Source organism: Terrapene carolina, unplaced genomic scaffold (assembly GCF_002925995.2).
Source record: "Terrapene carolina triunguis isolate 2854851 unplaced genomic scaffold, T_m_triunguis-2.0 Scaffold130, whole genome shotgun sequence".
NCBI lineage: Eukaryota > Metazoa > Chordata > Testudines > Emydidae > Terrapene > Terrapene triunguis.
In genome coordinates, this window is record NW_020664481.1 from 5,736,949 (window position 1) to 5,754,259 (window position 17,311).

The 17,311-nt window shown below is 46.5% G+C and overlaps 1 protein-coding gene across 1 annotated transcript in view; it reads left to right on the forward strand.

Moving 5' to 3' along the window:
• The first annotated feature begins 341 nt into the window (after positions 1 to 341).
• The window catches only part of KCNQ2 (potassium voltage-gated channel subfamily Q member 2), a 74,361-nt gene continuing 57,391 nt past the window's right edge, over positions 342 to 17,311 (forward strand). The window contains exons 1-4 of the mRNA XM_026652751.2: positions 342 to 391; positions 9,283 to 9,373; positions 11,470 to 11,596; positions 15,260 to 15,435. Of these exons, the coding sequence (XP_026508536.1) occupies positions 342 to 391; positions 9,283 to 9,373; positions 11,470 to 11,596; positions 15,260 to 15,435 (444 nt within the window). The remainder of the gene's footprint in view (positions 392 to 9,282; positions 9,374 to 11,469; positions 11,597 to 15,259; positions 15,436 to 17,311) is intronic.

The window sequence follows — 17,311 nt, forward strand, 5'->3', positions numbered from 1 at the left end:
GTGCCCTTAATGGAACTGGTACAGTGACTGGAATTAGATTGCTGCAAAAGTTAAAATCCAACTGACTCGCCCAGGGTCCTAAGTCCCTCTCCAGTTCAGTGCGTGCTTGTTACGCGTCACCCCTTCACTCTGCCGGTTTGCCCCATCTTTGGGCACGGGGAATGCACTGGGGTTACGCGAATTGTGTTCCTGAAAACCAAAGTGAAGTTGGGGTGTCCAATTCAGGCCTATCTTGCCAATGTCCCTTTAACTCAGAAACTGTCCTGCGGCGCTGTCCCTCATACGGTACCCTGTGTTGCTTCCCAGCTCTGCAGTATTTCTACTTTAAGCTTTGGGTGAAGATGAAATCCGCCACCAGCAACTACCGGCCCCTGGCTCCTGACTCTGAACGGTAATACAGCCTTTCCTCTGAGCGTTGTCCTTAGCATTGAAGTCCTGGCCTGTTTGTATGTTTGCACCTTCATTTCTCCTCCACTGAGCTCTTCTTTCTATCTAGCAGCTAGTCTCAAAGGGAGAGAATGGAGCACCCATACAAAGCCTTTCATACCCCTTAAGCCCCACTTAAGGCATGAAGCAGGGCTTTGAGCATCCCTGGATAGGCAGGGATGTACAGGTCAGTTGGGGTGGACCCTGGGCAGGTCAGGGGATATTCCAGTGGCCCCAATACATTACGTAGGGGTTAGTGGAGAGGCAGTAGCCACGGAGGGGCTGTCCTGTACTCCGATTCCTTTCCTGTGAGTTGGAGATGTGCCAGTCGCATATCCCTACTCCTGCGGAGTTCCTTGCACGAACCGGGGATAACCTGGCTTTGTGCAGTCAGGAAACAATTTTACTCTAGGAGCATTTGTGCAGCCGGGTGAGTCACTTGAGGCCAGAGCAGTTCATCTCAACAACGGTGAGCTGATCCAGGAATCAATATCCACTGCGGAAGAGAAAACATCTTAGGGACACACTGGGCCCGATCCTGCTAAATCAGAGTGGGAGCATTTTACACCCACTTTGCACACCTGTCACTGATGGCACACCTGGCAAGGCACGGGAGACTAACCAGAAGCTGCTTGAGTTTGGCAACCTGGGGACTGGAGCCTTGTTTCCAAATGCTGAGACTCTGAGATCCAAAGTGTCAAACTTCTTTGGCACGTGAGTAGCACCACATCTATTGATTGCAATTCGGAGCTGCGGCTACTTGAGGATTGCTGCTCCTCTCAGCTTCCCTCCTGCTGACGCATCATGCAGCCACAGGCCACTTGCTCTTTGTCTCTCAGCCCATTGTGGTTCCCTTCCCACACTCCCTTATAGGCTGCGTTGCTCCGTTATTTCTGCTTTGTCATGGGGCTGTCTCAGCAAGGGGGGGGAAATCAAGAGCAAGTGGACTCAGGTGGCTGCCTGCTAGACTGGCTATGGAGAGACTGGGTTGTGGAGCTGAGTGCTGTACCAGGTACCGTTCAGCACGCTGGAGGGGTGGCTAACTCATATATGGTCCCCCAGTAAAACTGTGGCGACCTCTGCTGCAAATCAGTGGCCTCTTCTGTGGAGGATGCACTGTAAAATACAGAGGGGCAAAGGATTCTGGATTGGGTTTGGCAGCTGTAGCGAAGGACAGCAGCAAGTCCCTCCGGGGAGCAGGTCTCTCTCCACAGCGATGTCCTACCCTGGGCTCACCAGTGGCTGGAACGTTTCATGTGCGGCTAAAGGGCATCTGTACGCTCCTACTGGACGGGGAAAGCATAGCGCCTAGTGCTCCTTCCATTGTCCCCATTCCTCGGTGGGTATCTTCCGGACTGATTCTTACACCATTTGTGTTTGTAGCGGCAGTGGCTAAACACCTCGTGCTCCTGTCCTGGCCATGTGGAGTGTGTTCAGTGGAGATGACAGGTTTGATTGTCGATCCCACTGGGCCTGTTGGGCGGAACTCTAGCCAACCTTCCCATGCAAGCCTGCTCTACAGCTCCATTTAGGAAAGGGACCAGCCGGCTACCTTAGAGCAATGCAGCTTGCTCAGCGGGGTGAGGGTCCTAAGCCTCATCTCCACCCCAGCTCCTGCCCAAAATATGCTGATCCAGAAGAGGAGAGAGAGATGGGAATTGGGCAGGAGACAGTGGGGGGAAGGAGCTCTCAGACAGGTCCCCCGGACACCCAATCAGAGCCTCCCACCCTCTCTCCACTGTAGAAAGAGAGGGATGGCCTCAGTGCACAGCTGCCTACCTGCCTGGGTTGATTCACTGTGGAGATGAATCCTGTGACCGGACCCCATCAACTTCCCATGAGGCTCGTATGTTATTGGCCAAGAACACTGCTTTCTTGGTGCCTGGAGGACTCCCTTCTGTGCTGTAGCCGTGGGTAGCCCAAAGGATGAGTCACAATGGTTAGTTAGGGTTAAAGAGGCTACCCGGGAAGAGAGACACGGGGGCTGGCTCGTCCTCATACAGACACCCTGAGTTCTGCAGCCCAGGCCTTTGGATAGTCTGGTGAACATGCATGTCTATAAGAAGCTCTCATCTTCCTGTCTGATTTATTTGATTGGTTATCTGCATCTGCCTCCATCGCGGGGAGCCCATGCTTGGCTGTGCCCATCTGCCAGAGCTAGCAGCAAAGATAAGCGGAGTTCCTAGAAATATAAGGTGTGGGTTTGGATCTTCCCCCGCTCCAGAGGCCGGTCCCTGTGTCGACAGGATTGTTTGATGTTTCCAGCGAATGGTTTTAGTTCTTTAGCTCAAGTGACGGAGGCTCATGCTTTTGGCCCTAAAGGTTCTTGCCTTAAACGCCACTCTCCACCCAAGCAGAGGTTGTGGTTAAGCACGCCCTTGCTGCTCAGAGCACTAGGACTAGAGGCTGGGGCTTCCTTCCTGATCTGCCGCACCATCTCCCAGCTGTACTTAGTGGCATGGTGCTTTTGCGATGGGGACAGGCGCTAAGATGGAACCTTCATTAATTTCACTTGTGACTGAGCTCAGCATTCCCAAAGATACATAAACTAGGAGGAAATACTTGGGATCAGACCCTGAGAGGGGCTGCAAACCTGAAGCTCCCACTGAGTGATATGGAAGTCACAGGTGTGTTAGATTCATAGATTCATAGATTCTAGGACTGGAAGGGACCTCGAGAGGTCATCGAGTCCAGTCCCCTGCCCGCATGGCAGGACCAAATACTGTCTAGACCATCCCTGATAGACATGATAGCTGTGGTTGTCTAGAGCCACTGTTTAGACAGGCCACTGGGGGCCATATGGGAGATGTACAAAAGCTCTAGCCTATAAGGATAGAATGGCTATTCAGTTACTCACCCTCATTGTCCTCAGCCTTTGTGCGCTGAACGTGATGTCAGAAAAAGGATTCCACAGTGAACAAGCATATATTGGATCCTGTCCGTGTTTTCACAGTCACTGCATGACATCTGCTGGGGTAGGGCCGGTGTTCACAAAAATGCAGCATTATTGAGGTTTCTCTGGACGTCTGTCACCCTACAGGAGGCAGCAAGTTTTCATCGTATACCAGGGTTCAAATAAATACCGTAATTCCACCCCACCTGGACTTTTTGCTGTCCTGTTTATGGCCAGTGTGAGGCTAGAGATCTGTGGCATTGTCTGAGTTCTGTGGAACAAAACACAGTTTATTTGTAGCAGAAGCTAACGCTAACCCCCAAACGAACATAATCTTAGAAATAGTCAAAATTCAATTTGCAACGGCATCAAGCGGAGCCAGCGGGATGAATTATTGAATGTTTTTACAAAGTGCAGGCTTGTAGTTTATCTCCGAGCTGGCGTCCTTTAGTGTATTTTAAATATATTGTTAGTAAATTAATTTCACTCATCTTGTTTGAGCCAGTTCTTGTTGCTGCTGACTGACTGATACCTGCTTGGTTCGGGATTTGATGCCAGATATCTTCTTAACAAGGCGTCCCAGGCTTCCAAATAGCCTGAGATTTCATTATGTCCTCAGGCAATAGAGTCAGGGTCATTCTCTTTCTGTCTTTTAATTGGTTTTAGTGCATCTAGTACTTGAAAAAAGTACAAAACAGAAAGCCTTGGAGACTGAAGTCCTGCCTTTAGCCACGGATCCGTGGGTGACAAAATTGCTGGAACCAGGGCCCTGTTAGTCCCTGGCTTTTCTCTGCTGAGAGTGCGCGTGAGGATGCCAATCTTAAGAGTAGATTTTGGATTTGTAGGTGTTTGACCACTAGGGATTAGACGGAGACCACCTTGTTTCCCCTAGGCCACCAAAGAGCCACTGGATGATAATACTACTCACTTGATAATACTTCTCGCTGCTGTGGGCTGGATCTAAACTGGAGGCTGAGTGGTAAAATGCTCCTTATCTCAGTACCACCCATCTCAGAGAATCCAGGTGCGGCAGGATTTTCAGAAGTGCTTAATTGCATTAAGAACACGAGTCCCAGTGAAAGCCAATGGGATGACTGTCGACTTCAGGTAGTCACTTGGCCCCCGTCACCAGAGCCCCTCACAGTCTTTAATGTATTGATGCACATGATGCCCCTGGGATGCAGAGCAATGCGATTGCCCCCATTTTCCAGATGGGGAACTGAGGCACAGAAAGGCTAAGGGACTTAGTCAAGGTCACACAGGAAGTCTGTGGCAGAGCAGGGACTAAAACCCAGGTCTCTCAAGACATAGGCTAGTGCCCCAACTACTGGGCCATCCATACTCTCTTAAATCATTTAGGTGCTTTTGAAAACCTCACCCATAATTTTCATGGAACGCAACAGAGATGGTGGATGAAGCGGTGCACAGGGCTGGTCCACTGAGCCTCTGAACGGAGAGATCTGCACCCACATTCTGAACACGTTTAAAAAGCAAGTAGGCCAGTGAAGTCAAGGAGGTTACCCCAGGGATGAGTTTACTGGTGTTCTTGTCCCTGCCTCTAGTGGTTGGCGCTCCGCTATTCAGTTATGCACAGCCAGCGTGCTTTACTCAGGGGAGGCGTAGGACTGGGTTAAACAGGTTGTGTTCTAGGTCAGGACTGAGAGTTTTGGTCAGCACTGTGGAGAAAGCTAATACAACCTGCTGGTAATATGCCTTGCTAAAGCCAGTGCAGTCAGCCCCTCACTTTCACAGTGCAAATGAAAACATAGCAGCCGTCTTCTCCAGCTAAGACGTCATCAGCTGTGATCCTCCATTTGGCCTATTGATCTTTGCATTCTCCAGGAGGGATGACGAAGATCCTCCGTTCATTTGCAGCGCGTGTGAGATGGGGAGGAGGACTCATGAGACTGCTTTATTGACAGCACCATATCTGCAGCTTCTTAACCTCATCCCTTGAACATTCCACAATCCCGCTAGATCTCTCTGACTAGGCTAATTGAGTATCAAAAGCCCAAATCCAGATCTCATTGAAGTAAATGGGAGTTTTGCCCTGGGTTTTAGCATTTGTAGGCTTTGCCCAAAGTGCTATTTTTACACTTGTTAATTAATTAATCATGTTTATTATGGTAGTGGCTAAGGGCCAACCAAGAATGGCACCAGATTAGGTACTGTACAAATACAGAGTAGTCGTCCTTAGTTTTTGTGGATAAACCTAGATATTCAATTAATGTTATAGGGGAAAATGGTGTCTAGTAGTTACAGACTTGGATTTTGATGCAGGACTCCTGGGTAGTATCACTAGTGATGTTGATATGTGACAATCATACAACTCAGTAGTTCTCAAACTTTTGTTCTGGTGACCCCTTTCACATAGCAAGCCTCTGAGTGCAACCCCCCCATATAAATTAAAAATACATTTTTATATATTTAACCCCATTATAAATGTTGGATGCAAAGCAGGGTTTGGGGTGAAGGCTGACAGCTCGCAACCCCCCATGTAATAACCTTGCGACCCCCTGAGGGGTCCTGACCCCCTGTTTGAGAACTGCTGATATAACTCCTTTGTGCCTCAGTTTACCCCATGAACACTGGCAATAACACTACCCTTCTCTCACACGGAGGATTAATTCATGAATGTTTGTAAAATGTGTTAAGCTCTTTCAGAGAAAGATGCTGTACTCTACTGAGTCATATTCTTATTAACTATTCCTCACCATTTTAAAAAAACCCTCTTGACATTATTTTGAATGGTGTATTTTCACCCTAGTTTTTCACTTCTAGTTTCTATATAAAAAGGCACCAGGGGGTATCTTTTCTGATAAATTATTTTTATTGTCACCTTATATTCCCCCCACTCAGCTTGTCTGTTTCTTCCACATGTTGAATCCAGTCTGTCATTTAGACTGTGAGCTGGCCAGGGTAAGGTCTGTCTTCCTTGAAACATGTCTGTACAGCACCTTCACTTAGCACAATGGGGCATTGCTCTGAGATTGGCGTTCCTAGGCGCTGTTGCAATACACATAAATCACAATAATATCAGTAGTTTCTGTAGATAGCTAATATATATTATACATTATCCAGTTATAGTACAGTGCCTACAGGCCAAATAGAATTTGCAAACAAAAAAAGGACAGTGACCTAAAAAAGACCTCCTGTGCCCTGATGAGGAGTTAGCCTATTGATAGCTCTGTTGGAATTAGCTGCTGCCGTAAGATGCAGAATATTTCTACCTGCTCTGTTGTGGCTGGTGATTTGCATGCGGCATGTTTGCCATCCTTTAGGGATTGCATAGAGGAGAGAATGGCCGTAGGGAAAGTCAAAAGGGCCGGGCATATGGGAATTGGATTATGGTGAAATGATCTCTTCAAAAGGCTGGCGGGTATTTGTAATTTCTACATTAGTGCTGACTTACCAACATGTATGGGCCGTACAAAGCATGAGGTTGCCATTAAACGTCTTCGAATTATTAGTGGCTTGCTAATGTTTTAGCCTGAAAGTGGAGTGTGTGTTTTGCCCCATAGTCTCCCAGTACCTTTGGCCTTTTAATTCTCCCATCCTTTTAGTTTCCCTGGGGTTTGTGGGGCTGTATCAGTGGGGTTAATGAATTGTGACACCTCTAGGGTAAGGTTTCTCCATCATTAGCCTAGTACTTTTCTCCTCGCCCTTCTCCCCGAGGCATGGCACCAAGCCTGCTGCCAGACAGCGAGATTAATTCTTCATTTTCACAGAGAGAAAGTTCACTCCCCAGTGTAAAGCAAACAGGACAGAGACGTGCGCTAAAGTAAGATTCAGCGTTAAATATTCAGTGCGAGATGCAAGGATTTAGCCACATGGTTCCCTTTAATGTTACTGGAAGGCTGCGAAGAAGGAGAGGCATCTATTTTGGCAAAGAGGAAGGCTGGATCTTTTTCCACCATAGGAACACAGGAACTGCCATCCCATATCAGAGCAGTGAACATGGAATCCAATATTCAGCCTTAATAATAGAATCATAGAATCATAGAATATCAGGGTTGGAAGGGACCTCAGGAGGTCATCTAGTCCAACCCCCTGCTCAAAGCAGGACCAATTCCCAACTAAATCATCCCAGCCAGGGCTTTGTCAAGCCGGGCCTTAAAAACCTCCAAGGAAGGAGACTCCACCACCTCCCTAGGGAACGCATTCCAGTGCTTCACCACCCTCCTAGTGAAATAGTGTTTCCTAATATCCAACCTAGACCTCCCCCACTGCAACTTGAGACCATTGCTCCTTGTTCTGTCATCTGCCACCATTGAGAACAGCCGAGTTCCATCCTCTTTGGAACCCCCCTTCAAGTAGTTGAAGGCTGCTATCAAATCCCCCCTCATTCTTCTCTTCTGGAGACTAAACAATCCCAGTTCCCTCAGCCTCTCCTCATAAGTCAGGCGCTCAGATACTATTAGCAGTAGAGAACCCTAAGACAGATAGATAGAATAGTCTGTCTCTGATGGTGGCCAAGACCAGATGTTTCAGAATCCAGAGTAATGGACCAACTATAAGATAACTTGTCCTAGGGAAATTTCTTTGTGACTCTCATCACTTACTGATTTGCTTATGCCCTGATCCGTGAGGATTGATATCCCTTATATTTTTTATCCTAATTTAAATGTATGCTCCCATTTTTCCATGTACAAATCTAATGTTTATTTGAATCCTGTAAAGCTGCTGGCCTCGGTAATATCATGTGGCAGTGAATTCCACAGGTTAAATTTGCATCATACTAATAATAATCTCTATCAATTTTAAATTTGTTGCAATTCAGTTTAATTGCATATCCACTTCTACTGGTGACCTGGAAAAGGGTAAATAGGAACACCGGATTTACCTTCTCTAGAGTGTTTATATCATATACCTTTATCATGTCATCCCTCATTAGCCTCCTCTCTAAACTAAGCAGCCCTAATCTTTTCCAGTCACTGGAAATCTTTTCATGCCGTTTCTGCTGTACCTATTTTGGAATGGGGTGCCCCTGAACACAGTATTCTCGCTGAGGGTGTACGATTGAATTATGTAATGGCATCATAATATTTTCAGTAGTATTTTGTGCATTCTAACATTTGTTTGCTTTTGGCTGCTGTTCAAACATGGGGGAAAAGGTTTGAATTCAGTTCAAGGGATAAGTGCAAATTTTGACTGTTCATTCTCCAGTCCCACCCAAACCTGTTCTCCCCATGCTGTAAATACTGAGCTACTCAGGGATAGGTTGAGGTCCATAGTCTGCTCTCATTGAGGCGGGTGTGACTCTGGAGTTACTCCGTTCACTTCAGTGGGATGAAACTGGGTCTATACTGGCATACCTGAGAACAGTATTGAATTTTAAGAGCCAAATTTGCCCTTCTGCACAGGCCTATTTGGCCTGAAAAAATTAATCAGAGGTTAATCAGAGGTCATTTTTTTGTTTGTTTCCTAAACTGTGACATGGCAGAGATTTTGAATTGATTTGTGAGTACTATAATAACGGAGAAATTGTGCAGGAGTACATAATGACTATGGGAATATATATGGAAATATATTTGCCTGGCATCTACAGTGGTGATATGCACTCATTTCACAGTTAGTTTCCATGCAGTTGCTATCAAAACTTGCAACAATTTCATTTGGTCAAGTAAAGTGAAGTAATTGGGAAATGACCCAGTGCATACACTTTTCTAATAGCTGTTAAATGAGAACTCTGATCATATTTTGTGGAGCCACATTCTGCTCAGTTTGCACGCTTGCAACAAACTACGGGATTTCATCAGTGACTTATCGATTTTAGAATACCTGGGGAGCACAGGTCAAATATTCCACTGACGATCTGTTAGAGACCACTTTTATAAAGAGTGACAGTGCTGTTAAAATAGCATTGTGTGGAATGTTTCAAAATGTGATATAGGTTAAATAGCTCGATGAACTACTCTGAAGATTGGCATTATTTTTTCTCTCCTTTTCTTTGTGTCATCCAGGTTTCTCCTAGTTTTCTCCTGCCTGGTACTATCCGTCTTTTCAACCATCGATGAGTATCAGGACAGCTCTGAAGGGGCCCTCTACATACTGGTAAGTTGGGAGTTGCAAACATAAGACAGAGCATGAGCAAGAAACAAACAATATTGGGCTTTTCAAACATGGCAAGCATTTGAGCTGCGGTGTTCAGGATGGATGGGGCAGAGGCTATGTCTGAGAACTGGCTGAGACATCACTGGGGCATGGAAAGATTCAGCCTTCTAAGTGAGGGATAAGTATTTTCTCTCTATGCAAACATTTGTCTGGATTTGACATGCCTTCCAACCCAAAGCCATGTAAATCTTTAAAAGCAAACACCTAAGAGTAAGAACCCTTGGAAGGAATGGGGAGTGTTTGTATTAACCTGTAAAAATCCTGAAGATCCAGCAATAACCACTTTCTCTTAAGGTGAAAGACAAATATGACTCAAAATCTAAGCTGGTGTATTAGCTTCTGGTGCCACCTGGTTCATTTTGAATCATCTTTAATTTTTCTTGTCTCTGTGTTAGGTCTGGGTAACAATAGCACGGCATTTAGCCAGCACTCACAGGGCCGAAATCAATTATTAGTTACACTGAGTGTAAATCCGAAGTGATCTGGATTTGCCCCAGTGTATACAAGGAAAGAATGTGGCTCACAGTCTCAAGGATGACTTAAAAAACCCGAACTGGTGCATGTTCAATTTGTGAGCGTGTGTGTTTCTCTGCGATTGCAAAATCCTGCAGCATGGTGGGCCCGCATTTAGAAGCTGGTTTGATGCCCGTTTAAAAGTGTGGCCCTAAATGGCTAAGCTGACATTGTACCACAGCAGAATAAGCCTAGGTGGTAGCCTCTGTTCCCCATGCTATACAGTTCTGCATTTATCTGAGCTGACATAAAGCCGAATGGTTTTACTACTTAAACAGCTTGGCATGCCTTACACTGACAATTTGGCTTCCGGTAACGTGCTGAGTGATAGCTAGCAGAATTCCTGTCGGCACAGATGCTTACTTCATAGGGCACCCAGAATTCATCGCATCTCCCTGTCTTTGCCTTTCCCTTCCTCCACTCCCACTCCGCACATCAACCAGATACCAGAAGTTAGTGAAAGCTTAATGAGAGCCCTGTACGACTCAGCATCAGCCCACGTGAGGTGAACACCGTGAGTGAAGAAATCAGAGAGAATGTAACATACTGACAGGGAGCGGAGCTTTGCAGCACGGTGGGCTCATTTCCTCGGTATCTCTGTTTGTGGGGAGAAAAGCAACTGCGTGTCGGTACAAACGGCAGGTCAATAGTGAAGTGTCTCAGCTGGCGAGGCAGAAGGCTGTTGGAACAGGGTAGGAACTCAGTCAAGACGGGTGTGGATTTTTAGGTAGTTTGGGTTAACCCATTAGAGTTCAGAAACCGATATAAATATATTTAGACACAGAAGAACACAGGCCCAGACTTTCCAAGGGGCTTAGGACGAGACTTGCTCAGCACTGACAGTTGGGCCAGATTTTCAGAAGATCTCAGCTCCCACTTAGACACCGAACTAAGGACGTAAGGTGCTCACCTTCCAGCTGCTCCCATTGTGACCCTTGTCCCCAGATTTTTCAGAATTGCTCACTGCCCAATGGATTGAGCTCTTAAGAATCCAGCTGATAATTCTCTTTCCTCCACCACCTCCCTCGGGTCCTGAAGTCCATCAATAGGGACAAAAATAGGAAACCGCCAGTTCTGTGACAGAGCTAAACTTTTGTCTCCCTACAGAGCCAAAACTGTCTTGCCAAGAGAAAGATCAACTTTGAAATGAGGGAGAAGGTTTCAAAATAGGGATGGACCTGAACCACAGCGTCCCGTGCTAAATAACAACCCCTCCCCCCAAATTTTGGAGGAATTTGAAAGCTGAATCTGGATCTTGACCTGACTCTAGCAATTAGTCTCTATCTTTATCGTGCATCACAATCTCATCTCTTTGGAACTGTTAGAACTCAAGATCCAGATCCCAGTTTTGTGGCTTGATTCCATTTTTTGGTCAGAGTCACAATTCTCCTCTGAAAGGACTGTAACAGTGAGGAACAAAATGAGCTTTATTAGTAGACGCTGTTTCAGCCCTCTGCATTGAATCTGCAACACTTTCTTCCCTGCGCCTTCTTCTTGGCCTAATTGCATTGTCTCCCCTGCAGGAAATAGTCACCATCGTGGTGTTTGGTGTGGAATACTTTGTGAGAATCTGGGCTGCCGGTTGCTGCTGTCGATACCGGGGCTGGAGGGGAAGGTTAAAATTTGCCCGCAAACCCTTCTGCGTCATTGGTAAGAACTGCCGCCCAGCAGCTACTGCTGAGAGTGCACGACGAATGGGATAAGGGCCACGTGGGTCATGCTCAGGATGACCGCTGAATTTGCTGTTCTTTGGGAGAACGTATAAATGTTATCAGAACAGGCAACTGACTTTTCAGCCAGGCATGTGAGCTCTGCCAGTCCCTCCGCCAGGGTCAAGGGGAGCTGTCTGGTTTGCTTAGTGGGCCCAAGGCCTCCCTGGGAGGAATGTATAGTATTGGTGTACAGGTCCTACAGGGAGCTAGGGGACAGTGAGTCCACCATGGAGTATTCGGGCTTATTGTATGTCTGGGCCTGATTCTGAGCTACTGCATTCCCATGCTTGGAGCAGGGATGGAAGAGGGGACAAAGGTGGTTGCAACCCACCTTTGAGTTCTTCATGTTCTGGACCTGTGCAGGGCCCTGCCCAGTCCCGGATAAAGTTAGAGCAGCCTCAGAATGGCATAAAGTGCACTTTGATGTGGCTGCCGCTCCCATGCCCAGATAAAGCAGGGGAGAGTTGAGTGCAAGGCCAATCACCCAGCCTCATAAAAAACAAACAAACCAACCAAGCCCAAACTCCATGGTTATAGAAACAAAACCAGGCTGCCATTCCAGTAACGGTGGCTGCTCAGCAGAGAATGCTGCTGACCCCTCATGTCCTCTGTAGTAAGATGCTATACAGGATGAAAGAGGCAGTGGATGCAAAGCTTAGGGAAGAGGAGGCTGGATTCAGGCCCAAATGATCCTGGGTAGATCAGATATCCACATTAAGGGCCATCATAGAGCAATGCTTAGAACGTATTATCAATGCCATTGACTTTCAAAAGGCATTTGACAGCCTGCATAGGCAGACGTTGTGCAATGTTCTTCAGTCTTACAGAATTCCAGCTGAAGTCATCAACATCATCAATACAAAGAGCACTGGAAAGGTGGACGACCAGATAACCGTGGTTCAGTGTGGATGCTGGCGTGAAACAGGGCTGCCTTCGATCTCCGCTGTTGTTTGGCATTGCCTTTAAATAAATGGACATATCCTATCTCCTAGAACTGGAAGGGACCTTGAAAGGTCATTGAGTCCAACCCCCTGCCTTCACTAGCAGGACCAAGTACTGATTTTGCCCCAGATCCCTAAGTGGCCCCCTCAAGGATTGAACTCATAACCCTGAGTTTAGCAGGCCAATGCTCAAACCACTGAGCTATCCCTCCCCCTCAGCCTTGGACTAGATAATGAAGAATTGTATAAGCAGCACAAACACTGACATAGCACGGGTAGATGGCAAACACCTAGACGATCTCGGCTTTGCTGTTGATGTCACGCGCTTGAGCAATACCCCCCAAAAGCTACAGAGATAGAATCCTTAGCAAAAACAGCAGGCCAAGCCGGGCTCAAAATCAGTTACACCAAAACAAATATCTTTGAAACCCAGACGTCAAGCAGTAACATCGTATCCGAGGGCAAAAAGATCCAGGAAGTAGAACAGCTCAGTTATCTGGGCAGCACCATACTAGCCAACGGAAACCTCAAGAAAGAAGTGACATCAAGGATAAGAAAGGCATCCACAGCATTTACATAACTCAGCAGTGTATGGAAATCAAACCTAGACAGCACCAAAACAAAAGGGAGGATTTTCCACTCCAACGTAAGCTCAGAGCCAACATACGGCCCTGAGAGCTGAAGATTTATTAAAATGTTAGCTAGAAACCTAGATCCCTTTGAAAACAAGTGCCTAGGAAAGATTCAGGGCATAGGATGCAGAGACTTCACCACCCACAAAGAGATCCGAGAACTCACCAACCTGCAGCTGGTCTCCACTAGACTTAGAAGGAAGCATTGGCCATATCTGGGGCATGTACTCCGGACGCACAGACTCCTCCATGAAGCTGTCAAGTGAAAACCAACTGGTGTGAGGAAACAGGGAGCCCGAGAGAAATCTTAGCAGGGAGGGCAGAACATCTGATCTCAATACGCTGGAGCAGATGGAAGCAGCAGCTAAAGACAGAGGGGGATGGAAGAGATTGGTTTCTTCCCTCTGTGCCAACATGGGTGTGAGAAGGATGCAATAATATAAGTGTAGTTCAGAATCAGGCCCTTTGTGTCTCCTCTGAGAGAAGAAGTGGTCTAACGGCACGGGCATGGGAGCCAGGGTCTGGGGTTCTGTCTCTGTCTCTGCCACTGGTTCACTGACAAGACACTCTGTGTCTCCATTTGCCTTTCCATAAGACTGATATTACAGTAATTATCTGCCTCACAAGGGAGTTATAAACCTTAATTAATTATTGGCTGTAAAGTTCTTTGAGATCCTGTGGTGGAAGGGGCTGTCTGTGTGCAAAGCAGTTCTTTTGAACAGGGTGAGGAGGGGTCAGAGGTGGGCAGGGAGAGAAGGGATGCATTTGTTCTCAGTGCTTTCTAGAGATGGGCTCAAGCTGCCACATTTGGATCTGGATCCTGATTTGACCATCACAGAGCTGGGGATGTTTGTATGCAGGGTTTTGGTTTAGCCCATTATAAAACCAGGGGCATCTACAAAATTCATGTAGCGATCTGAATGATGGTTTTCAGAGCCCTGAAAGCCCTGGGGTATTGAGACCTAGGCTTTTGCTTTGAGCAAAGGTGGGTGCTTTTAGTACTCTCCCACCCACCCACCTTTCCTCCATCACTGACAGAAACAGGCCTTCCTAAAACAGCCCTTTAGGTTTTCCTGAATGCGACGGGCAGTGGGAACTCCCATGTCAAGGTAGACCTTAGAAACGGCAGTACACTGCTCTGCCTGGCTAAAGAAAATCGTGCACCTCTGCTGATGCACGTTGGAGAGGCTTATTCCAGGCTAGAAATGCTGCATTGTGCATCAAGCCAGAATTCAGTCTTTGGAGTCTTGGCAACCTCTCTCCCGGTGGAGGAGGTGTGAGGAGAAGAGGAATGTGAATTTCATTAAACCGTGCAGTGAATCACACAGCGTGGGTTAATATTAGTTGTACGTGGCCATGTACTTCCTCCATAAGATGTGACAGACACATCGCTCATTTTTATAACAGACACACACGCGCACCTGCCCCTATTCCCAATGGGCTTCCTAGCGGTTGATACGTGTCGGAATCTTTGAGGTGGTATGTTCTCTTTTCTCCAGCTCTGCAGAGTTGGGAGCTCAGATCCCATGGAGATGGGGGCAGTGTAATGCCCTGAATACCGGGATAGGAAAGACGTGGAAGAGGGAGAGGTGTTCAGGAGGCCAGCTGGGGGACGCGGCTGCCCAGCACTGAGCAGTGAAGTGGGGTATCTGAGACTCGGGGGCCTGGGTGGATAAAAGATGCTGTTGTAGGGTTTAGCCTGAGGAAGAAGCATCCATCACTCAACTGGCATGGTCAGTCAGTAGCAGAGTCACCACTGACCCTGGCTGATGGCACCAAAACTGTTTTATTTCTTTCCACCAAACTGACTCCAGCTAATAAGGGAAGGTGAGAACAGAGGTGATGTGTGAGGGGTCCTTTCCGGACCAAAGGCGAGGGCTCACCCTAGAGTAGTGCCAGCCTGATGTCTCATCACCCACAGAGGTAGGAAAGATGGAGGAGTCAGTTCGTAAAAGCCCATCCGGGGGAGGTGATGGTTGGTGTGTGAAGGCCATGAAATCCTTCCTCTTATGCCCTGCTTCCTTGCAGACATCATGGTGCTGATTGCCTCCATCGCCGTTCTGGCAGCGGGATCCCAAGGGAATGTCTTTGCCACCTCGGCTCTCAGGAGTTTGCGGTTCCTGCAGATATTGCGCATGATACGAATGGACCGTAGAGGCGGCACCTGGAAGCTGCTGGGGTCTGTGGTCTATGCCCACAGCAAGGTGAGTGAGACCTGGACAACTGGACCGATCAGCTCATTACACGTTTCCCCCCACAATGAACACTACTTTGGTTCCCCCCCCAACTCCTAAAATTTTGATGCCTGTGTGATTATCATTTGTGGGAAGTACCTTGAAGGTGGCTCCAGTGGCTATTTTCAGAAACAATGTGGGTTAGTAATTAGCCTGCACAAACCCACAGCCATGAAGGAGCTGGGAGGCTGGTTAAACTGCATCTGGCAGCAGCCAATATATATGTGATTAAATGCTGATGATGTTTCGAATGCTTTATATAAAGCATGTATTTCAGAGAGGCTGCATGTCTGAAAATTACCCCTTGGGGTCATCCATTTGCAGATACCACCATCTCGACCATGTCCTCCTCCTAATCGTTAATGAATGTTTTAACTAGTCCCAGGCCCAGAATTGATCCCTAGTGTATTCAATGATTCACCTTTCAGCAGTTTGAGGAGCATTCATTCACAACAGCATTTTGTTTCCTATCACTTAATCTATGACAATATTTTGTCCCTTATCTTGAGGTTTATTTGTTGTTTTTCTTTAAAAGCCTTAGCAAATTTATCAAAAGCTTAGTAAAAAATCCCAGAAAACTAGTGTCTGCCAGGTTTCCTTCAGCTGCTCTTGTATTAGCTTTGTCCAAGAATGTGACAGTTTAAAGATGCATAATTTACCTCTGCCATACTTTCCTATGTAGTTAATGCGACCTTTCTTCTGCAGTTTGCTGAAATGTGGATATAGTGGGTCTCAACAAACTAATAAGGACTCTTAAAGAATCATTTTGTGGTTCTGAGGCTGGGGAAATGGGAAAGCATGAATCATCCTATTGCATCTGCAGTTTAATGTGATGAAGAGATACCTCAATATTTGATTTAGCAACTTTGGCTATTGAAACCTTTTCCTTAGGTGTGGATCAAGTATATTATCATTCTGATATTGTATTACTTCAGTGGAAAAATAAGAGAGGGAAATGAGGTGGTATCCTCTGATTCTGCACCATTAGATGCTTTGCCGTCAGGTGAAATATTAAACCTAGAGCTGTGCAAAGTGTTTCCAAGGAAACCAGATACAATATAATACCTAGCAGTTTCCTGATGTGTTACAAACTTCCTCCAGGTTCCATTAGAAGATTTAAAGCCAATCTGTGCAATTTTTGGTGAATGAAGCTTGATGTTTCCCAGTGCATTTGCTTCACTTGGGTGTGAACCTTTACACAAAACTCCAGGGTTAGTAACCCCACCCAAATCCAAACCAAAGAAAACGTGCACACGAAGCTATGTGAACTAAAGCCAAGACCATACAAATCAAAATTGCCATTGTTTATGCAGCTTTCGTTAGACCCAGCTCTCTTGTGTCAGACACTGATGGTTATCCAAGTAGTGGTGTTTTTCCTAAACAAGTAGGAAATAATGAAAGTTCCAATAAGGTTATGTGGCTACTGCTGCTCAACTTAAAATGTCTGCTCCAGCTGCCTAGCAGGCATGATCTTACCAGTTCAGTATATAATTCACTAGTATAAAGTTTCTAGCAAAGGGAAGCCCAGGCTAAAATCCTGGGGTCCAAACACCCCTGAAATTTGGGGATAAGATCCAGATTCATATTCAAACTTTGTAGGTGGTCTCCATCATGAGACCGACGTGCTTAGACCACTGGACTGGGACCCAGGAGATCTAGGTTCAGTTCTCAACTCTAACACAGACTCTCCACGTGACCTCGGGCAAGTCTCTCTGGCCCAGATCCTCAAAGGTACTTAGAAATCAATTGGAGTTAGGCACCTAAATACCTTTGGGATCTGTCTCTCTGTCTCAGTTCCTCATCTTTGAAATGGGGATAATAATACTTCCTGTCTCCCACCTTGTCT